The sequence below is a fragment of the Dryas octopetala genome, chromosome 2 (genome assembly GCF_963921425.1).
Source record: "Dryas octopetala chromosome 2, drDryOcto1.1, whole genome shotgun sequence".
Taxonomy (NCBI): Eukaryota; Viridiplantae; Streptophyta; class Magnoliopsida; order Rosales; family Rosaceae; genus Dryas; species Dryas octopetala.
The window spans coordinates 14,794,982-14,819,392 of record NC_141367.1 but is presented as its reverse complement, the minus strand read 5'-3'; the positions used below and the strand labels follow the sequence as shown (position 1 = coordinate 14,819,392).

At 35.7% G+C, this 24,411-nt stretch overlaps 3 protein-coding genes and 1 pseudogene across 3 annotated transcripts; 3 read left to right on the top strand and 1 right to left on the bottom strand.

The window, feature by feature from the left end:
* Positions 1–1,042: 1,042 nt before the first annotated feature.
* On the top strand, positions 1,043–1,684 carry LOC147293351 (3'-5' exonuclease-like). The gene has a single exon (XM_086231051.1). It carries the CDS (start codon positions 1,043–1,045, stop codon positions 1,682–1,684), a length of 642 nt encoding a protein of 213 aa, XP_086087177.1.
* Positions 1,685–7,031: 5,347 nt separating this feature from the next.
* On the bottom strand, positions 7,032–9,398 carry LOC147293350 (uncharacterized; annotated as a pseudogene).
* Positions 9,399–14,148: 4,750 nt separating this feature from the next.
* LOC147293349 (3'-5' exonuclease-like) lies at positions 14,149–14,860 on the top strand. Its single transcript, XM_086234262.1, has one exon. It carries the CDS (start codon positions 14,152–14,154, stop codon positions 14,791–14,793), a length of 642 nt encoding a protein of 213 aa, XP_086090388.1. The 5' UTR covers positions 14,149–14,151; the 3' UTR covers positions 14,794–14,860.
* A 4,801-nt stretch (positions 14,861–19,661) lies between these two features.
* PRPL35 (Ribosomal protein L35) lies at positions 19,662–22,093 on the top strand. Its single transcript, XM_086232139.1, has 3 exons — positions 19,662–20,020; positions 20,416–20,532; positions 21,876–22,093. The coding sequence occupies exons 1-3, from the start codon at positions 19,757–19,759 to the stop codon at positions 21,951–21,953; spliced, it is 459 nt and encodes a 152-aa protein (XP_086088265.1). The 5' UTR covers positions 19,662–19,756; the 3' UTR covers positions 21,954–22,093.
* The last annotated feature ends 2,318 nt before the right edge of the window (positions 22,094–24,411 follow it).

Genomic DNA, 24,411 nt, shown 5'->3' with positions numbered 1-24,411 from the left:
AATTGAAAAACTCGAAGAATAGAGCGCCCATGTATGAGGAGTGAAAACAAATTCGGATACTTAGTATGGGGAGGCATATCCATCCCTACTCAGCTATGTTGCCATCCCTAGTAAAAATTGTGACACAACTACACCTTTAACACTTTCTTATTTTTTTCAGGTTCTTGTTCATCGCTATAGTTTGTAGTTTTTGAGTTACCATAAGCTCTAAACAGATGACACCCTAAAATAATCAACCATACCCCTAAACCATAAATCTCATGTATCCCTAATAAACTTAATAAAAATTAAAATAAAACTACAACAAGTGAAGAGTGAATGAAAAAAAGAAAAGCTTCGTCCCATAAAAGAATCAAAGTAATATCTTCCCCTTCTAGTGGGTCACCGACTACCGCTGTAATTTTTGTTGAAAGACACCGACTCACTGTAATTAATAGAACATTAAAAAAAAAAAAAAATTTCTTCCAACTTTAAGTACTAACTCACTGTTTTTATTTTCACTATCAAAATTTTATATCAATTCCTTTTAAATATTAAATTTTAGTTTATATATCAAATTTAAAAAATATTATTCTACCGAGCGCTCAAGATTTTTTTTTTTTTGTTAGTATTTGTTAGGCTTAAAATTTAATATTTAATTTTTAAATTGTAGGATTTTCTCTTTTAAACCTAAATAAAAGGACTAAATCCTAATAAACAAATGTCTTATTTTAAATTAGTACCTAAATTAAAAAAAAAAAAACAATTAATCTGTTGTGCGGAAAAACAATTAGCATTTAATATTTAGTTCTAATTTTCTAACAAAAACAAAAAAATTAAATAAATCTCACAGCGCTTTAGAGTTGAGGCGGTACACATAGCAGTTACCACTAAACCCGGTTTTAGCGCTGCCCTTTCCTCTATCTTCGCCCTTTGCCCTGCCCTTTATAAGCTAGCCATAACCTCAAAGTAGAGTCACAAACCTTCAAACCCTGAAACCCTCAAAGTTGAGTCACAAACCTTCAAACCCTCAAAACCTTAACTCTCTCGAATCTGCATAGCCATGACTATCACTATCAGAGACTTCGAGTTGGGTCTGTCCACCCACGACGTGTACGAAGTAGGGTTGTTCAACGACAGCATCAGAACCCTAGTCACCCACACTCCCTCCGAGGTCGAGTCCTGGATCGACAAAATCGAAAGCATGAACCACTACAGGCTCAGCAAACTCATCGTCGGCCTCGACATCGAGTGGCGTCCCAACTTCATCCGCAATGCCTCCGCCAACCCCGCCGCCACACTGCAACTGTGCGTCGGCCACAACTGCCTCATCTTTCAGTTGATCTTCGCACCCTCCATCCCAAGGCGTCTTATTGATTTTCTTGCTGATCAAAACTACACCTTTGTGGGCGTCGGGATAAAGGCGGATGTTGAAAAACTTGTTAATGATTATGGTCTCGAGGTCTCCAACTTCCTCGACCTTCGCAACTTGGAGGCCAGGAGGAACGGCTTGGGTGGGCCTCGGAATGTTGGTCTGAAAGACATGGCTGAACATGTTCTTGGGTATGGCTTTGATAAGCCGAGGAGTGTTACTTTGAGTGACTGGGCTACACCATACCTTTCGCTGGACCAAGTTGCGTATGCTTGTGTCGATGCTTTTGTTTCTTTCGAAATTGGAAGGGTTTTGCGCGCAGCAAATTATTAAGGGTACTTAGTTGGTGGTAATTTAATCAGTTTTATTATATGCAAGTTGTTTTTCTATTTCTTTTTGTAATTTTCTTTTTTCCTTATGGATGATGAACAATATTAAATAAGTAGGTTTATTATATATGCCTCTTTTGATTATGTAAATTTCTATGTTGGTTTGAGTAATTTTTCTTTGATATATCAAAATCTTAGACGGTTGGACCTCTCTTATGTCTGAATGAGATTTGAGATTTTTAATTTTCAGTAGTTGTTTGAGACTTTGAGCCACAATTTTTGGACTTTTGGTCCTATATTTTTTCATCTTTGGCCTATGCGATTTTAGGCTCTCGATGAACTCATGAAGATTTGATAAAATTTTATTGCGATATTTGAGATTTTATTAGATAATATTTAGTTATAATGATCTTAGATTTGAATGGATCATTGAGAAAATCAAGATATTTATTCCCTAAAGGAAAAAGTGACAGTTGGTTCTTCTTTCTAAGAGATAGATATTAGGCAGTTCTTTATTTTTTATCTTTGGGTATCGATGTCTCTAGGGTTTAGGGCAATGTCTTATCTCCTATGCTTGAGTAGGTTTACTTAGGTGCAGCTAAATAATTGAACTATTCTCTTTAGTTGAAGCAATTAAATGAATATTTAGCTAAATAGTCCAGTGGATGCATCTCCCAAGTAAATATCCCAAGTGACAGGCATTGTCAGTAATTGACATTGACAATGACTAGGATGAGACTGTATGTCTATGCATTTATGACCGCTTATGCTGTGAGTAGCTCAAAACAGTCTTTTCATTTGGTTTTAAAATTCTGCAAGGTAAAAAATATCCTCAATACAAAAAAAAAAAAAGAAAAAAAATAGAGAGAAAATATCATGGGGTTACAATTTTTTATCTTATTTTTAAAACTCAGATATTTTTAAAACTGAATTGTGTGGATTGGAAGCTTAGATGTAAATATGTGATCGACAAAAACCCTCATTACTTATAAAATTTTGTCTCACTTTTTCTCTACTTTCCTTCATTTTTATATGTTATAATCAAGGTATTAAATTTCATTTTTTTAGGAATTTGAAATCGAAACACATGTTTAATAATTTTTCGTAAAGATTTTGCCGAAATTTTTGAAATTTTGTCAAAATTTACTGAAATTTATCAAAATTATTAATATTTTCCTATTTTTTATTTTCTCCAACCTCATAAATTCACCAAAAATACTTTGAGACTCCAAATAATTCACCCAAAAATTCTACAGACTCGTATTAATGAGTACTAATTTCCTATGACCTCAAAATAGTTAAATTGCTTTCAAAAAAATTATGAAAAATCCTACTCTTATAATTTAATTCTAAAAATAATAATAATCGTCAAATTCTTGAATTTTCATTTAAATTCATTTCCACACAACTAACTAAGCTCTAAAACCACAATCAAAAGTCTAAGTTAGTTAAAATAAACTTAAAGAAATTTCTAATTTCTTAAAATAAGTTTGAAAAATTTAAGTAACAAAATTACCATATAAGCCAAAATTTGAGTTGCTACACTTAGTGAAGACAAAGCTTGGCTGGGTGAGAGGCACGGGAAAAAATGACGGAAAGATTTAAAAAAAAAGACTAAAGAGAGAGGCACGGGGAAAAAAAGTAAAGAAAAAAAAATAAAAAATAAAAAGAGAAAAAAGGAGGGGGGTTTTAGGGCCTTTGGGCAATTGGAAAGAAGAAAAAAAAAAGTTTGAGATTTCGTTTAGTTATTTTAAACCTTAAACTCTAATACATTTCTATATAAAAAAATAATTAAAAGTATCCTAAAGGGCCTAAAACTTAATATCCTGAAGAATATAGAGTATATAGGATTTAATGTATAAATTATAAAATATAAAGAGTATTAGGGTATATACAAGGAATAAAATTTCGGGTTTCGAGTAAATTTTGACGGAAATTTCGAAAATTTTTAAATTTCGACAGAAATTAAACAGAAATGACGGAAATTGCTATCAAACTACGAAAATTTTGAATGAAACTGTACCATATGTTTATTTAACATATTATCTACTATATTGATAAAAAACATTGAATAAACCAAATTATATAGTAAGTTTCATGTGATATAAGATGAATATAATGTGCGCTGAATGCAAATACTGTTAAATAAAATTAGTATAATGAATAAATGAAATTAGTATATTCTTTATACTTTATAATCTATACACTAAATCCTAATATTAAACTCTATATACCCTAATTTTATACTCTATAATTTATACACTAAACCCTATATATTTTATATTGTTTAGAATATAATATAGGATATTAGATTTTAGGCCTTTTAGGATATTTTTAATTATTTTTTTATATAAAAATATATTAGGTTTAAAAACAACTAAACAAAACCCCAAAACGGCTAAACGAAACTCCAAACATTTTTTTTCCTTTCTAATTGCCCAAAGGCCCCAAACCCCAATCAATCCTAAATTTTTTTTTTTCTCTCATTTTCTTTTATTTTCTTTGTTCTTTTTTTCTTTTCTTTTTTCTTTTCTTTTTTTCTTTTCCTTTCTTTTTTCTTTCTTTCCTTCTTTTCCCATCTCCTTCCTTTTCTCCCCGTAAGAAGACTCCAGAGACTCCCCACTTTTTTCTTTTTTCTTTTTTCTTTTTTCTTTCTTTCTTTCCTTCCTCTTCCTTTTGCTTTCCTATTTCCTTCATCTTCTCCCCGTAAGCCTTCATCCAGTGGCCATTCTCCCTGTAAGTCTTCCTCCAGTGGCCATTCTCCCCGTAAGTCTTCATCCAGTGGCCATCTTCTCTCTCCATTTCCATTATTTCAGTTACCTTTTCTTTCTCTCTCCCTCTAACTCATCTGATCTCTTCTCTCTCCTCCCTCTCTTCTCTCCGCGCCGATCTCCTCTCCCTGGCGACGACAGGCGACAAGGCCGGCTCTCCTTTTTCTCCCGTCTCTTCCACTGGTCGCTGCCTCCTGTCTCAGTCGAAAATTTCACCGAAATTTCGGCGAAATTTTTCGAAATATTTTTAATATAGTGTTAAAATTTTCATACCCCTAAAAATCGAAATTTAACACCTTGGGTATATAGAGTATTAGAGTTTAGATTTTAGTGTATAATTAAATTATAAAATATAAATAATATATTAATTTTATTTAACAGTATTTACCTGCAGCGCGTATTATATTCATCACATATCATATGAAATCTACTATATAATTTAGTTTTTTCAATATTTTTTATCAATATAGTAGATAATATGTTAAATAAATATATGGTAAAGTTTTATTCAAAATTTTCATATTTTGATAGCAATTTCTGTCATTTTTGTCGAAATTTAAAAATTTTTAAAATTTTCGACAAAATTTTCTCGAAATCCGAAATTTTATCCCTCGGTTATAATCAATCTCTAACCCTTTATTTCCAAGTTCTAACGCAAGAGACGCACCATTATTTATAAGAACCTCTTCTCTCATTCTATTTTTCTTCTTTTTAAAATTATTTCTGTAATATATTAGTGTTTTTGTTATTTTCTTGGGTTTTGCAAGACTTTTATGGTGCGTTTGGATGAAGTAATTTGAAACTACTAAGGAATTCACAAATGACGGAATTAAAAATGACGTGATTTAAAATTCTAGAATTTGTAAATTCTCTTGTTTGGATAAATGTAATCATAATGGAATTTAAATACGAAATTTATAATAGTTTTATAAAAGAGTGATGGTGATAGTGGCAACAATAAAAATGATGTTTGTGGTAAGTTGACGATGGTAGTAGGGGTGATGGTAGTAGGGGTGATGGCCCACGGGCGGTGGGAGAAATGGTGGTGGCAAAAATTGGGGTATTGGAGGTGGTGGCAACGGCGACATTGGCGGTGATGGTGATGGTGGTGGCGACGGCAACAGCGATGGTGGTGGTGATGGCATTGGTGATGGAGGCGGCAGCGGCGGTGTCAGTGTCGGTGGTGGTAGTGGTAGTGGTAGTGGTGGTGGCGGTGGCGGTGTCAGTGGTGGTGGCGGTGGCGGCGACGGTGGTGGCAATAGTGGCGGATATGGTGGTAGCGGCGGAGGTGGTGTTGGTGGTGGTGGCAGCCGGCAGATGTAGTGGTGGTGGCGGTGTCGGTGGTGGTGGTGGTGACGGTGGCGGCGGTGGCGGTCGTAGTAGTGGCAGTGGTGGTGGTGGCGGAGAAGGTGGTTGTGGTGGTTGTGGTGGTGATGGTGGCGGCGGAGGTGGCGGTGGTGGTGGTGACGATGGTGGTGGTGGTAGTGGTGGTGGTATTGTAATTAATTGGCAAGGTAATGGGTAGACACGATTTTTTTTTTTTTTATAAAAATTAGAATTTTGAAAATGACACCAATTTAGGTGGAATTTAAACTTGGAATTTACAGCTTTTAAATCCCAAGTTTTTTTCCACATAGAATTTACAAAATTCTATATTTATGGACCCAAACAAGGAAATTAGAGCATGTAATTTCTTAAATGCTGAGTTTTGTTTAAATTCCAAGTTTTTTTTCTTTATCCAAACACACCATTAGTGGTGTATTCAATCATGACTTTTCTTTTACTCCTTCTGTTGGGTTTCGCTTGGATTTTGGGCTTCATGGTCTCTGTGGAGGATTGAAGTGAGACTGTGAGAGTAATCTCATGTACAAATATCTTTTCGAATAGAAGGCTGTAGTTAGCAAATTCATCAGGTTCCACATTTTGATTTATGTTACTTTCATCTGGGTTTTTATTTAATCAAGTGAAAACTAGAGTTAACTTGGTTAGCTAGATTTTCAAGGCTTTGCTAAAGTTAAGATCTTTTGAGTTCTTTCAAGACTTTTTTGGGAGTTTCTCTTTTGAACCCAAAAGGAGGGTGCTGCCACTTATCTCCATCACTGTTTAACGCTTGGACTGTTCTTGTGATTAGCTTGGGAGAAGTCTTGCTCTGCGATTGTTTGTTTTTTGCTAAACAATTCTTTTCATAGTTATGTGACTTGCACTTCATTAAAATGGGAGTGTGATTTGAGCTTGTGGGAGCAGCTTGTAAGCTCGACCCTGCAGTACAATGGAGGAAGATGCTAGGGCCAAAGGGCTGGGGTGCGTGAAGACATTAGAGAGTTATAGTAATTGAGGGCATTTAAGACAATTGGACATAGAAATCTATTAATATAAATAAAAAGGACTTTTTTTGTCAAAAATAAGAAAAAAGAAAGAGGCACAAACTGTGTCAGTATGTACTATCAGTGGCGGATCCAGAAACTTTCTGTTATGGGGGCAAGATTAAGAAGCTCAAAAATATTTATCTTGGATAGGAAAAAACTCTTCAATATTAATGAACAAAAACTTCATTCATAGAAAATAGCACAATATTACAAATCATAATTGTCCACGACGGGTTTTCATACTTTGAAAACGCAACATTATAGCCTCGTTATCAATACTATCAAATACATCTTTTTCAATGTACACAATCAAACTATCATTCATCCAATCATCTCCCATTCTGTTACGAAGTGGATTCTTTACAATCTTCATTGCTGAGAATGCTCTCTCCACTGAAGCAGTCGCAACTGGTAAAATCAAAGCCAATGTCAAAAGCAAGTACACTAATGAGTATGATTTGTCTCTCCCTGTTTCCACCATTTTTTTTGCTAGATTACCAATTCCTTTCACTTGAGAAAAGTCACCACTCATTCGCATGTCAGTAATATAAGTCCCAAGTTGATCTTCAAGTGCCAAGAGCTCTTTGTCAGAAAAATCATTCGGATACAATTGAGCAAGACGAAGTAGCTTTTGCTTGTCAAAAGCAGAGAAATAATTATCCGGACTCAAACATGCCAAACAAATAAGCAACTCTGTGCTTACCTCATTGAATCGATTATTTAATTCTTGAAGTTGCATATCAATGACAGTGTAAAGGAGCTCGAAACGATAATGGTGAAGGTTGGTAATTTCATACATTCCACGTCGTGATCTTCCTTGAGGAACAAATGCATCATCCATATTGGGAACATAAATATCATTCTTCACACAAAAAGAAGAGACTTTATCAAGCAAAGTATCTCATTCATGATCCCTCATGACTTGCAATTGTTGCTTGCATCCATTGACTAAGATCATAGCATGCACAATATCTTGATCTTTCTTTTGTAATGCTTGTGACAAATCATTTGTAATTCCCAATATAGTTTTCATCACAAATAGACAAAAAACAAAATTGAAAGAGTGCATAGACTCCATCAAAAGATTTGCCTCACCTTTTTGATCAACACTTAATCCATCCCCAACAATATCTTCAAGCACACTAGTTATAGAAGAGAACATAGAAATCATACTTAGCAAGGTACCATAATGTGAACCCCAACGTGTATCACCAGGACGTTTGACACTAGTTTCTTGATTTAGACCTTGCCCCGTTAGAATCTCATCATTTTGAATACCTTCCATAACTTCAAGTTGTTGTTTCTCTCTAAGTGAATCACGACGCTTGCATGAAGCCCCAACAACATTAGCCACTCTACTCACCAAGACAAAGAAAGTGACAATTTGAATATGATTCTTTGCCACGGCTACAAGAGCTAGTTGAAGTTGATGTGCAAAACAATGAACATAAAAGGCACATGGATTTTCATTCAAGATAAGAGTTTTAAGGCCATTAAACTCACCTTGCATATTACTAGCTCCGTCATATCCTTGTCCTCGCAGCTTGGATATACTCAATCCATGTCTAGAGAATAATAGATCAACAGCCTCTTTTAATGAAAGTGCAGTTGTACTAGTAACATGTTGAATGCCCATAAACCTTTCAATTACTTGGCCTTTTTTGTCCACATATCGAAACACAACTGCCATTTGCTCCTTTATTGACACATCACGCGATTCATCAACCATAAGAGAAAATAATGCATCTCCAATATCACTAATAATAGCATTAATGACTTCAGTTGCAGCTGCATTTACAATCTCTTTCTGAATATCATGTGCGGTTAATTGTAGATTCCTAGGAGCATTCTCCAACACAACCGCCTTAATACTCTCATTATGATCAGCAAGAAATTGCAAGAGCTCAAGAAAATTTCCCCTATTTTTTGAAGTTCTTGTTTCATCATGGCCACGGAAAGAAAGACCTTGTCGCAATAAAAAACGAATGCAATCAAGTGTTGCAGTCATTTGCTTGCGATAGTCAGTACGAGATTTAGATGAGTGCTTGATGATAACTGATTCAATATGTTGCCTCTGATTCATTAGAGCTTGACAATCCAGAAAAGCAATATTATGATCGCTACCTGGGCCTCCAACATGAACTTGCAGTCTATCTTTTTTCTTCCAATTAGAGAAACCTTCACCAGTAAAGGCATCCGCACCCACTTGTTCAAAATTCGATTTAAAGAGATAGCAACAAAGACAAAATGCAGCATCTTTAGTTATACTATACTCCAACCAAGTAGGAAACTCATTAAACCAAAGAGGGCTAAAATGTCGTGCGTACCCTCCAAACATTGATTGTGGAAACGTATGATTTCTAGGTTGACACGGACCCTTTTGTAGATAAGCTCTTCGAACTTGATCTCGAATATTAGGATCATAATTCGACATTGGAGGTCGAAGTCCAGGGTCTGCAGGAAGGTTCGCCAAAATTGCATCTAGCTCACTTTGTTTTGAACTTTCAACTTCAATACTATCATTTGGTGTCAGAGAAGATGACGAACTCTCACCAAATTTTCTTTTAAAATACCTCTCCATGACTGTTTCTGTTTGAAATTTAAATTAACAATTAACCAATTAACCCAAATACCCAATTAACAATTAACAATTAACCCAATTAACCAATTAACCCAAACCAATTAATCCAAATACTCAATTAATAATTAACAATTAACCCAATTAACCCAAATACCCAATTAACAATTAACAATTAGCAATTAACCAATTAACCCAATTAACCCAAATACCCAAATACCCAAATAATCCAAATACCCAATTAACAATTAACAATTAACAATTAACAATTAAACAAATTAACCCAAATACCCAATAACAAAACTAACCCAAATACTGAAATACCCAATTAATTAACAAACATAAAACTAACTAAGTATAACTAACCAGTGGCACCCAGGCAGGGGCGAATCTACTGAACCAGGGGCGTCGGCGCGTCGCGACTCGGCGAGGGAGCAGGCTGAGCAAGCCAGGGGCGACGGCGGTAGTCCAGGGGCGACAGCAAGCCAGGGGCGACAGCGGTAGTCCAAGGGCCTCACTTCGTCGTTCAGCAGCAAGCCAGCAAGCAGGCCAGCAAATGGGCGTCGGCGCGTCGCGTCACGAGAGAGAAGTGGCCAAGCAACCAAGCAGGCGTCGGCGCCGACGGCGAGCCGTGAGTGTAAAGGAGCAAGGGGCCAAGGCCAGGGGCGACACAGCTGCGACAGGGGGCAGGGGCGAGTGGGCGACACTTCTTCAGTTCTTTGGCTTCAGTCTTTCAGAATTCAGACTTTCAATTTTACCCAATTTGTCGTTCTGTGTGGCTGGTAGACTACCTCAAGACTTAGTTTAATTTACTTGCCAAAACGACGTCGTTTTGGCAAGTTTAGAATTAAAACAACCTATGCATCTCACGTGACAGACACCTTCATCTTCCTCAAGTCAAATCTGTTCTTCATTTCTCTGGTTCTCTCTCAGCCATTTTCACAAACGCTAGCTTCTCTTGCCAGTTGCCCCTCTGCCTGCCAGTAACACCCAATCTTCATGGGGTCAAAAATTTCTCTTAAGCTCAGCATTTCTGGGTTCATGGGGTCAATTGACCCCATTGACCCCACTGTAGATCCGCCCCTGTGTACTATGTCATAATGAACAAAACTTACCTACCCTAATGTCACCTGTGTGTATGAGAAAGTGAAAGAGAAAGAGAAAGATTGAGATATCACCTATTGGTATCCTCGGGGTGGTATTCCGGGCAGGTAAATCTTACTCTGTCTTAATAATTTTAAGCTCGAGGAGCGTTAAATGCTCAGCCTTCTGCATTTTTCAGGGGACATGAAGATTTTCTCAAATATCAAGATACAAATAGTTGAAGAGTGTCCCATAGGTAATGATAAGAGTTAATTACAGTTATACATTTTGAAGTTTATTGATTTTTTAAATATATCTTCTGAAATTTTAATAATTATACATATATTCTCTGAGATTTTAAAATTATTATATATAACTCTCTATGGTGAGACAAAAAATAATGAGAAATTATGCAAAAAGGCATGCTAAGGAATTGAATGACCTAATAAGATTACTCAAGGTGTAAGGTTCAATCTCAATACAAATATTTTTTTTTTATTTTTTTTTTCTCTTGTAGGGGGTTATATGTAATAGTTTTGAAACCTCAAGGTGTGTATGTGTAATTTTTGAAACCTCAGGGGGTGTATATGAAAAGACGATAAACCTCAGGGAGTGTAAGTGTAATTAACTCCTTAACGTCGAGCTGTCAATTGTCCGACAAATTAGTAGAAAACCCTAGCTGCGCGCATTGTCCCCATTACGAAGGGGTATTGAAATTTGAATCTCTTATAGCTTTTGGGTTTTGTTGATATATATTAGTAGATAAACATGTGCTTCTATTGCACAATTGTTGTTAAAATTAACTCTCGTGTAAAATATTTAATGTTAAACCTAATCTTTTTTGCACATTCTTTTCTTTAATTTCCAACACTTTATGCCTTTTTAATTTGGAAAAAATTTATAAACATGACCCATACTTTGATGATTATTTTATTTCAGAACATTAATTTTGATTCGTATTAATGAAGGACACATACTTTTATTTTGTATCAATTAAGGATCTTGTTTTATCTCAATTTTAGCCCGACATTGGACCTATCAAAACTCCACCAAATTTAGCAAACTTATACTTGGTTTAAAGCTATGCATCTCCTCTTTACAACCATATAAAGATCATTCAAATCGGACATCTACAATTCTAGATAATTGGCCCAAAAGTAGGGTACCCTAAACTGTCTAATCGGACCTCTGAGAAAAATTTTGGAAAATTGGACAGTTTTGGATACCATACTTTGGGGCCGATTATCTGGAGTTGTAAAGATCCGATTTGAGTAATCTTTATATGGTTGTAAAGGGGAGATGCATATCTTTAAACCCAGTATAATTTTTCTGAATTTGGTGGAGTTTGATGGTTTCAATGTCGGATCAAAGTTGAGATAAAAACTGAAAAAAAAAAAAAATGGTCCTTAAATGACACAAAATGAAAGTATGTGTCATTCATTAACACAAATCAAAACTAATGTCCTGAAATGAAATAACTATCAAAGTCTGTGTTCTGTTTGTAAATTTTTTCCTTTTTATTTTTTAGTAGATCCTTTTTTATATTTGATTGAGGTGTTTCAACCTATCTCTACGTTAGCATTTAGGTACTAATTGTAAGTCATATGAATGCATAATAAAATCCTTTAAAATGCATGTTCGTATGATTAATCGTCTCGGCATAACGACAAGTCACACAAGGCCCAACACCATGCTGTTTGGGCCTAGACCCAAAAGACTAAGCCCTTCCTGGGCTCCTAGCCCATGATCCACTAGGCTCCGGCCTCATGGGCTCCGGCCCCCTGGGCCCCGGCCTCTTAGGCTCCGGCCTCCCAAGCTCAAGCCTCCCGGGCCCCCGGCCCGTGTCAACTAACTCGGATCCTCGAGACCGGTGCCACGTGGCGCTCCTACAGTGCAAGTCACCACAAAGGACACGTGTCGTCACCGGATTGGTTGACACTCTTCCAAAGGTACTATAAAAGAGGTACCTTCTTGTCACAAAAGGACAACTGAAATCATTATTATACTATTCACTCACTCTGCTCTCAGATCTCTCTGAACACTGACTTGAGCGTCGGAGAACCTTTGGCCGGCACCACACCGGTGCCCTTCCCGCTCACTTTTGTGTATCTGTGCAGGGTGCTCCGAATATCATTCTCTCTCACTACTCACCAGTCGGACCCGGCTACCTGTTCCTGCCCCACTTCGACGTGTCATCCGCTCAGTGGTGGGTCAACGGGCCTACGTGGTTCGACTCGACGTTGACTGCTCTACCATTTTTGGGCATCAACAATGCATAATAATTTTTGGGTTGAGACCGAGAGTGTTTTTGAATGAATAATAAAATCCTTTTAAGTCATATGAAGGTCATTTTACTAATTATTACGTTAGAAATTCTGATACACGTCAGCGTTTTTTATTTAAATGAGATATTGCTTAACCCAAATCTACCCTTTGTATTGGTTTTATGGTATTTTACAAAAAATAATTGATAATTTATAACTTTATGCGTTAATTATCATTTATTAAAAAGATATTGTATTATTATCTTTACTTAAATTTTGATTTAAGAAACGAATTTAGTGTGAGAGTTTCAAACGTCTTCTTCCTTTTTCCAACGTGTTTTTGGCTTTTTTTTTTTTTCAAGGTTTATTTATTCGATTTTGGATAATTTGTTGTCTTCCTTTCTATAGTTCAAATGTACGGTTCCACTCACTTTGATCTGCATATTCTTCTTTTTATTGTTCAATCTAAGTTGGTTGTTCATTCGATCTCCTTTTCTTTCTGTTGAATTTTCTTCTTCATTTTCACCTGCAAACTAATTTATTGTTTAACTGATTATGTTTTTTACATGAAATCTATGTGAAAGCAAAAACATACTAGTTTATGGCAATTTCAGGACGTCAAAATTGGTTTGACTACATACTTTAAGTGTTTAGAAGCAGTTTCTTTTCTTCGTTTCTCTTACTGTGTAATGCTTGTTTAATACAACTTTGGTACATGATACTTTGGGAAAAGCAAATTATTAGACAAATTTTATTGGAGTATGGTATTTTTTTTGGAACTATTTTATTGTTCAAACAGGTTATGTTGGTAAAATTAAGCTATGTGGTAACTAAAATAGAGTAGTTGATAGCAATTTCAAGAAGAAAAAAAGGATTCATCGAACACTCTAGTTTCGTGTTTAATGCACTTTCGATTTTCTTTGTTTTATTTAGTAAATCTCAAACTATATACTATAGGCGAGGAACGAGAACCTAAAAACAATATATTAAAAAGTGCAACCCTAAAGCTATAATTTTGTCACAATTTTCACTAGGAATGACAACGAATTTGAGCAGGGGATGGGGGTATGCCTCCCCTATACTTGTATCCCAATTTTTTTCCCCTCGTACTTGCGGGCTCTAATCTTTGGGTTTTTTAATTCGAGGATTTCCCGTACCCACCCCTCCCGCGGGGAATGAGATCCTCATACCCACACGGCCACACCTGATCCCTGACTCATTAATAAAATAAATTTTATTTTTTTATTTTTTTACAAATAAATTTTACTTTACAGATCTATAATATAATTAAAAAAAAAAAATTCTATCTTCGCCCTTTGCCCTGTCCTTTATAAACTTGCGCTCAAAGTTGAGTCACAAACCTTGAAACCTTAACTCTCTGGAATCTTCAAACCTTCAAACCTTAAGCCATGACTATCACTATCACAGACTACGAGTTGGGTCTGGACACCCACGACATGTACAAAGTAGAGATGTTCGACGACAGCATCAGAACCCTAGTCACCCACACTCCATCCAAGGTCAAGTCCTGGATCAAAAAAATCGAAAGAATCCACCACTACAGGCTCCACAAACTCATCGTCGGCCTCGACATCGAGTGGCGTCCCGACTCCATCCGCTACGCCCCCGCCAACCCCGTCGCCACCTTGCAACTGTGCGTCGGCCACAACTGCCTCATCTTTCAGTTGATCCACGCCCCCTCCATCCCAAGGTGTCTTATCGATTTTCTTGCTGATCAAGACTACACCTTTGTGGGCGTCGGGATAAAGGAGGATGTCGAAAAACTTATTATTGATTATGGTCTGGAGGTGTCAAACTTCCTCGACCTTCGCGACTTGGAGGCCAGGAGGAGCGGGTGGAGTTGGCGTCGGCAAGTGGGGCTCAAACGCATGGCTGAAGAGATTCTTGGGTATGAGTTTGATAAGCCACAGAGGGTTAGTAGGAGTAACTGGGATGAGCCATACCTTTCGCTTGACCAAGTCAAGTATGCCTGTGTCGATGCTTTCGTTTCTTTCGAAATTGGAAGGGTTTTGCAAGCAGCAAATTATTAAGGGTAATTAATGGTAATTTAATCAGTTAATTATATGCAGGGTGTGTGTTTGTTTTTTTCTTTTCCTAATTTTCCTTTTTTTCTTATGGATGATGAACAATAAATAAGCAAGTTTATTATTATATATGCCTCTTTTGATTATATATATTTCTGTACGTTGTTTTGAGTAATTTTTCTTTGATGTATCAAAATCTTAGACCTCTCTTATGTCTGCTTGTTTGAGCCACAATTTTTGGACTTCCAGTCTTATTTATTTTTTTTTTTTCGTCTTTGGCCTATACGATTTTAGGCTCTCGATGAACTCATGAATATTTGATGAAATTTTATTGCGATATTTGAGATTTTATTAAATATTTTTAAGTTATAATGACCTTAAGATTTGAACGGATCATTGAGAAAATCAGGATTTATATTTCCTAAAAGAAAAAGTGACAGTAGGTTCTCTTTCTAAGAGACAGATATTAGACAGGTCTTTATTTTTTATCTTTGGGTATCGATGTCTATAGGGCAATGCATGTCTTTATCTCTTATGCTTTAGTAGGTTCTTTATGCTTTAGTAGGTTCTTTATGCTTTACTTCTTCTACAATTGCAAAACCAAAAACTCAAACTCAACCCCATTTTGGCCCACAAAAAGTGTCTAAATTTTGGATTTGAGTCCCAACAACACCCAAATGGGTTTCAATATTTTTCACCAATTTAACTTAAGGTCTATTGATTTTAACTACTAAATTTCAATAACTTTTTAGTTTAGGTACCAAAATTAAATAATATTTTAGATTAGGTACTAGTTAAAAAGTCAAACAAAATAATAAAGTAAAAGATATTAAAATTTACAAATATTACATCACATACCACTACAATAAAAAAAATAAAAATAAAATTACATCACAAATATTACATTAATTTATACTATATTGTATTAAAAAAAAAAAAACAATCCAGTCACAATTTAACTGTGACTGTCTTGGTAAATTGAAAGAGACAACCCACACCATTATATTATATATTATTTTGAGTAAAAGTATTGTTTTGACCTCTATTTATACTATATTGTAGTATAATTTCTCAAAAAAAAAATTCAATTAAGTCACAATTTAACTGTGACTGTCTCACAACTTAAATGTGACTGTCGTTCAGTCACAACTAAATTTGAAATTGTGAGTGTCATACAGTCACAACTAAATGTGAAGTTGAGATTACATTAGCAAATTTTCAAAATAATATAAAAGCCTCAAGGGCAATTTTGTCAAAACCTTATAAATTTTAACTAACACTCATCATATGTGGGCCAAAGAACAAAAATGTCAAATGAAAAAGACTCAAATCAAAGGGGCCAACATATTTGTGACTTAATCTAAAAAAATACATTTAAATTTGGTAGTTCAATTAAAATATTATATAGTCTTCATGTTATACAAAAAAATTATTGAGATTTAATATTTAATCCTAATTTTCTATTTAACTTATGCATAAAATTAATTAAGTGTCCGTTAATTTAAAGTTTGAAAACTTTTCTGAACTTAAATATTATATCATTGTTAATATTTTAATTAACTCTTTAATTAAATGACATTAATATTACATCATTTGTAAGTTTTCAAAGAAGGTCTTACAAACCTGGCAAGTTGGATCATAATCATTAGGGAGGCACTTACACAAGCTCCCATTGATGATGGAGGGTTTGGCTGGAGCAAGGAGTAAAATTTTGAAATTTTCGGCGAAATTTCGCCGAAAATTTCGTTTTTTAGGGGTATGGAAATTTTAACACCATACCAAATTAATTTTGAAAAATTTCGAAAAATTTCGCCGAAATTTTCGATGTACAGATCAGAGAGAGAGAGGGAAGGTTGAGACCGGAGGGAAAGAGGCAGAGCCGCCGCCTCCGCCGTCACCGTCGAAGGAGGGAGAGAAGAGATCCGAGGAGGGAGATCGGGAAGGGGAGGGAGAGGGAGCAGAGGGAAGAGAACGGAGGAGGAGGGAGTGAGGGATCAGGAGAGAGAGAAAGAGAAGATCAGAACTGAAGAAGAAAATAGAAAAAAAAAAAAAAAGGAAGAGGTGAGGTGAGATCAAACTGTTAGTCACGGGCTGCGCAGGGAGGTTGAAGTTGAACTGAAGAAGGAAAGAAGAAGAAGAAGAAAAAGAAAAAGCAAGAGAGAGAGAAGAGAGAGAAGAGAAAGAAGAGAGAGAATGAGTGTGTAGCCTAGGCGTGAATCACGGGGGAAGAGAGGAAAAGCAAAGAAAAAAAAGAAGAGAAAAGAAAGGAAAAGGAAAAAAAAAGAAAAGAAAAGAAAAGGAAATAAAAAAAAAGGAAAAAAAAGAAAAAGAAAAAGAAAAAAGAAAAGAAAAGGAAAGAAAAAAAAAGAAGAGAAAAAAAAAAAGGAAAGAAATTTATTTATTTTTTTTTTTAAGATAGATTGAGATTTGAAGTCTTTAGGCAATTGGAAAAAAAAAAAAAGTTTGAGATTTTATTTGGAGTTTGATTTGGTCATTTTGGTGTTTCGTTTAGTTGTAAACATAAATTATAAAAAAGAAATTTATCCCCTTATCATGAAGTTTTATTTCCTTAATGTTTGATTTTCCAATTATGATAATTTGTAAAATTGAAATTTTAAGTAAACCGTTATCGCCACTGCTGCCATCGGATTGGTTCTATTTTAACCCAATTCGGCTTAATTTAACTATCGAAGACCATTTCCAAGTCCCTTTGAGTAAGCTTGCTACTTTCCATTGCCACATTGGTGATTTATTTGTGTAATTTTATTATATAATTATTAATTAGTGAAGTATTTTTTTAACGGTATCGTCTCCAGCGCGCATTATATTCATCACATATCACATGAAATCTACTATATTATTTGATTTCTTCAATGTTTTTTTATCAATGTAGTAGATAATATATTAAATAAACATATGGTCAAGTTTCATTCAAAATTTCCATATTTTAATAGCAATTTTCGTCGTTTTTGTCCAATTTTATCGAAATCGAAATTTCCGCGAAAATTTCCATCGAAATTTCCATCGAAAATTTCCTCGAAACCGAAATTTTACTCCTTGGGCTGGAGGAAGAAGAAGTCATTTATAAGGAATGCTCTCATCATGAGTCCTATAAATGCCCTCCAAGTATATATAGCTCTTGTCAGTTTCAGAAAAAGGTGCAATTGCAATGATGATCTCTGAACCACGTATAACATTGATGCTCGAGTTCCAATTGGCTTATTACTTAGATATAAATTCAATTTAGACACATAACTATATAAGCTATTTCAATGGGGTTCATGAACTTTAAAATATTTCAAATATACACCCGATCTATTATCTAAATTGAAAAATGAATTTCTGTCCATTGATTCGTTGAGAGATCAGTTAAATGACAGCTTGGCTTTTGATGACCAGGATTACTTGATAACGTGGCGCTATCTCAGCAAACATTTCCCGCCGAATGAGCGACACGGGCCCACAATTTAATAATAATAGAGAGATTGAGAGTTTATGGGTCTGTGTCAGGGGTTAGGTGGACCCGTGTTGCTCATTTCCCGCCAAATGAACAACATAGGTCCACCTAACCCCTGACACGGGTCCACAAACTCATCATCTCTTTCTCGCTCGTTGAACACAAGTGAGATATTTATATTCGAATTTGGGGGAAAACGTGATGTTTTTTGGAGACTAAATGGTCAGGAGAGAGTTCGACGAGTGGGAAAGAAGTGATGGATGTGTGAGCCTGTGTCAAGTGGACATGTGTTGCTCATTTGGCGGGAAATGTATGCTGAGTTGGTGCCACGTCGCCAATTAATCCCCGTTAACAAAAGCCAAGCTGACATTTAACTGATCTCTCAATAAATTGATGGATGAAATTTCATTTTTCAATTTACATAATAAATTAGGTGTATATTTGAAATATTTGAAAGTTTATGGATCTCGTTGAAATAGCATATATAGTTATGTGTCTAAATTGAATTTATGACTATTACCTACCCTCATTTATCTCGCGAATGGATCATAATTGAAGGAAATTAATTTTTTGTTATCGCAAATGCACCCGATGCCTTGAATTTTCCCTAAAGGTTCATTTCTACTTGGAATGTATCACCCGGTGACTACAAGCTTAGTAAGCTTATAGTCTTAATGCTATGACTTATGAGGCTTCTCAAATCACTATAGATACTCCCTCCTACAGTCAAGATAAGGTAAGCAACCACAACTCCAAGCTTATTACTTGAGTTTAATCAAACATCTTACTAACTTAATTATCGAAGACCCTTAGTTAGTAACTCAGTACCACACCCTTCACCTCTAAGGATTTTCTCTTATTTTTTATGCAGATTATTCAAATTAATCAACAAGGTTAAAATTTTATGCTTCCACAAGTTTGTCTACGTCGTACTCTATCATTTTCTGTTTAAGGATCCATAACATTATTTTTTTCTTTTTTCTTACAAAAGGATTTCAAGAGAGTAAACTGTAAAACACAGCTCCAAAATTAAGGGCCCGTTTGGTATCCTACTCAAATTTTTTTTTTTTTCAAAAATTAAGATTTTTTTTTTAAATGTGAGTTTTCAAAATCAATTTTTAAAATTTGAAAACAATTTTTAAATTTTAAAAATGATGATAACTATGATAGAAGAAAGTGTAAAAAAAAAATTGAGAAAAATGATATTTTATCATTTAAAAAAAGAGACATATTTTTAATTTTTTTTTCTAAAAACTGTTTTTAAAAATGGTCTACTAAACACAATTTGTTTACTAAAACTTGTTTTTTTGTTTTTGAAAAAAAAAAAAATTTTGAATAGAATGTTTGGCCCCCCTAACTTACCTATATACTGCCCGCGCATCACCCTCTATGGACACGCGCCGTCCTCGCATGTAAATAACACAAAAGATTTGAGGACTCCAATTAAACGCTCAAAACTCTATCCACAACTTCTGAGTGTTCTCAGCGGAAGAAGAAGAAGAGAAGCTAACAATGGCCTGTGCAACCATGACCACGACGGTGTCGTTTGGTCTGAGATATTCCCCATTATGCCCTTGCCCGACGCCACTCACTCTCTGCTCAGTTCAACTCGCTCCATCCTGCAGGGCCAACTCGTTGAGACTCAGTTCCTCGCATAACATTTCTGGGTTCGCCTCGCTTCTTCCTCACAGGCTCTCTGCTATCACTTCCAGCCCTCTCAGGCTTCGGTCTCTCACCGTTGTCGCTCATAAAGGTTACAAAATGAAGACCCACAAGGTATTTTCCCCCCTTCTCTCTTTGTTAGTGGCTTAGTGCATGTTGGGTTTTGGTTTTTTCTGTTTGGTTTCCGAGAAAGCTTGGAAAATAAAGAATGGGAAATAAGATATTGTGAGCTGGTTTGACATTGTTTTATCTGGGGTGGATAAAATGGAAAATTGGCAATGTTCTTTATTGGTCATACCATCAATAGTATTGAATTTGAGTTTCATGTACCCTAAAACACAAATTAAATTCCTTTCTAAGCTTGAATTCCCAATCAAATCCAATTCTATAACGTCAACACAGTGAACATTTTGAATTTTGTCCATTTATTTCTTTGTGTTTAATTTTAATCCTTCGAATAAGCGCTTTTTTGAAACCCCTCTGAAATTTTGCTGAATTATTGTTAATAGGCTTCGGCGAAGCGGTTCAGGGTGACAGGTAGAGGCAAAATAGTTCGTAGGAGAGCTGGAAAGCAACATTTACTTGTAAAGAAGAACGCCAAGAGGAGAAACCGACTCTCCAAAATCGTGTGTTTCTTAAACATTATCTCCAAGTTGTAATAACTGTACTGTTCGAGTGTCAAAAATGAATTCTAATCAGTGTCGTGGAAGCATATTAGAGAATAAAAGATGCTCACTTAGTATTTCACTCTTTTTTCAGTCTTTTAGTGTTACTTATAGGATGATTCTGTTTGAAACTATGCAGGCTTTGAGTTAGTTAGTTTGGGAATGCATGGATTGGATTTAATTGTTTTGGGGCTGACTTAAAAGTATGGAGGATGCACTTATTTAAGTTGGATTATTTTTTTTAAAGCCTTATTCTAACTTCTTGCCTCACTCTCCCTCACCACTTAGGTTGGATTTTATAACGGGAAGAGGTTGGAATTTGATTTTATTGATTGCTGAACGCAAATGTTTGGCTTATTACTTTTAGAACCTCTGGTTCAAGAGAAACTTGAGCAAGAAATGGCTTCTTCCTGAAGTTCTGTGTGTCGTCTGTTACATTTATGAAAGAAGTTGAATTTGTGCTGCATCTTTTTTAAACCCTAATTTTTTGTTTGCCCACTGTTAATTAAAAAAATTCCTCATGTATTGTTTGATAAAATAGGTGGATAGTTTTTCAATGGCTTCATGATGCATTCATATTCTAGAGAAATAATTGATCACCTCCTCATCCATTGCTCGTTTGAATTTGCTATCTCGTATGTTGTTTGCTTCAGGTGTTCAAAGCAATTAGCATTATTCGGTGTACTTTTCTTGAGTTGGCTTGTTTAAATGTTTAATCCCAAAAGGAAATAAATTACCCCTCTTCCCTGAATAGTTTTGCTCTATTGAAAGAGAGAATTGTTAAAATCTTTGAAGGGAGAAACTTTAGAGTTTGGTCTCATCAGGAAAAGGGCAAAATTATGTTTTTCTGGGTGGGTGCTGAGAAGTTTTTAATGGCTTTCTCTTATTTCTGTGGAATCGATGTACAATAGTTACTTTTGGCAGGGATGATGGAGTGTTTTGGAGGTGTGTTGCCCCTTCCTTTGTTAAACACATGAAGTCTTTTATATACCAACTATTGGGTGTGTTTCTTTCAGTGGCAGAGCTATTAGGCTCACTTTTAACAACATAGACCATCCAAATGAACCCACCTAGCGCATCCATTACCCAGCACTCAGCCCACATACTCAACTATTTAGATCCCCACATCTCGCATCCCTCAGTCCTCAGCCCGCAGCTCACCCCACTTTCATGGCTCTGCCCTTTTATGTATAGATATTGATATCTATATTTTTTTTATGAGAATAGATATTAATATATTATCTCTCACTATGTAGCATTACTACTTGGTTTCTTATGTTGCTTTGGTTTTTTGCCATGTGCAGCTCGAAGTGAATCGAAGCGACTATGACAATGTGATTGGAGCCTTGCCATATCTGAAAGTAAATAGAAAGGCAGTTTAGAGGTGATCTTTAAACTTGATGACAAAAGGCATTTCTGATATGTAAACCTGTATTTTTCACGACTTTGTAGAAGTGCTTGATTGTTTTAAATGATCTTTTCCCTAATCAATTGAGGGTGGTCGGTATTGCCTAGCTTTGAATTGCTTGGAATTTCTACGTATGAATTCCTTTAGTTTACTCTTTCATAAGATGCTTGAACTTGAATGTGCTGGAGACTGCAGATAATAATTGTGTATGTTATGCTGTATTTCTTTTTATTTTACTTCATTTAGGAGCAGCCTATTGCACATGAGCCAGCATGTCAATATCCTGCTATGAACGTAGGACCTTTTTTATCCCCCACTTTTGATGGAACAGGACTGTTTAAATAACTTGCTTTGAGAATTGGCTACACAGCTTAGATTATTCATTGTTTTATTTTGGCTTGGTGGAATTGAGCTTTGTCATGCAACTTATTCATATATCCTGCAAAGGATTGGTTTAGCATTTAAGGAGAACCTTCAGTTATGCACAGATTGTTTAATTACTAATATATAATGTAATCTTCCCTATGTGTTGAACAGGTGATTTGGTAATAGAATAGTTATAGATATTAGATACAGCAGGCCTCCAGCGATTTTGCGCTCTGAGAGGCTTCAAAGGTGCATTGCTACCCCCAAGTTGCCCAGTGTTCTGATCTACCTAGTTAGGAAAGGCTTGAGATCCAGTTGCTCATAGAACTATATTGAAAATACTGGCCAGGTATGACCTTGGGTTTGCTTATTTTCTTCTCCACAAGTTTGTACCCTACTCTGATGTGAAATTCCCACCCAAATCAAAATTAGGCTGGTTAGTCAGTTGGTAAAGTCTCTCAATAGTTGATATGTCCAATCAATATTAAGTTGCATCCAAATGAAGAGGGTATAAGAGTTTTGAAGTTTTTAGTGAGTAGTGAGATAGCTTTGGCGTGGACAAGATTACTTGTCATGAATTGAGAGTAGAGCCCCTAATTAAATCCTTACTTCATATTACAATGTTACTCAAAATAAGTTTTAGACCAAATTACACTTTTTGTCCAAATGGTTTAGGCTATTTTCCATTTTAGTCTATGTGGTTCAAAAAAAGTCAATCAAATTCCGTAATTTACTTTAGCTTGTAAATCCATCAATTTTTCAATAATTTCATTGGCATGATGACTTGGCAGCACCAAAACCTAATGCAAAATGACCAAACTATCTATACTCATGCCAGTTTAGAGTCCCACATTGCGAAGGTCAAATAAATTGACGAATTTATGAATTTAACTTAATTTACGGGGATTTGATATTTTTTTGAAACACATATACTAAAATGAAAAATGGTCAAAACTACATGGACAAAAAGTGCAGTTTGGCCTTAGTGTTATGTATTCCAATTCACAAAGGAAAATCTTTGTCACTTGTTCAATGAATACAAAGTCTTATGATAAATCATAGATATATATAATCACAAACAAACTACACTAATCAAGTAAATCCGAATTCGTTCGCTCATTAGTGTTCGAAACTAATCAATGACCTCAGAGAATGTGTGCTGAAAATTGGGTTCAAAGACCCCCACTTTCTCTTGTTCATGTCCTGCTTGGGATGGTCTGCCTTGCCCCCCCTGTTTGGTTTTGCCTACTTTTGTCCCTCAAAGTTCTGGGTCTGTCGTTTGGGTTCTTAACATAGGCTGCTTGTTTGTTCTCCTCTGTTTTTAGTTTTCTTTTTGCTATGGGCTGTTAGCTCTTAGTTCTTCACTTCTTCCCATGTTCAGCTCTTTCTGTTTGTTTGGGCTAGGCTGTATTTCTTTTCTTGTTTTCTGAATATAATTAAAATAAATAAATAAATACATGACCTCCGAGTTTATGGTTTACTCAATGTCTATTCTGTCATTTCAATTTCCACACATGTTTGGCGTGTAAGAATTGAAAAAGGGAAAATTTTTCATTCAGGACACGTACTTTGGGGTCAATCTTAGTTTAGGACACCAGTTTGGGTTTGTGCTAGTTTAGGACACATATTTAGGATTTGTATTAATGTGGGACAATCCGTCACCTCCGTCAAGAATTCCGTTAAAAATAGACATGTGTCATGCACATGACCTATTTTCAAGGGACAAAATGGACAATTCACCATAATATATTAAAATAATTAAAAATAAAACTAAAACAAAAAAGAAAGAAGAACAAGATGACAGCGCACCCCTTCTCCACCCAGCCCCAACTCACCTCCGGTGGCCATACTTGCCGGCAGTGACCCCACCATCCCCCCTCTCTATCTCACTCTCTCTCTCCCTCCATTTCTCTATTCCTCTCTTTGTCTCTTTTTCTCTGCAGATCGCACCCTCCTTTTTCTCTCTCTATTTCTCTGCACATCGCCCCAACCACCTCTAGCGGTGGCCTTACCCACCGGCGACGACCCACCCTCCCCCTCTCTCTCTTTCTCTCTTCATCTCCGCA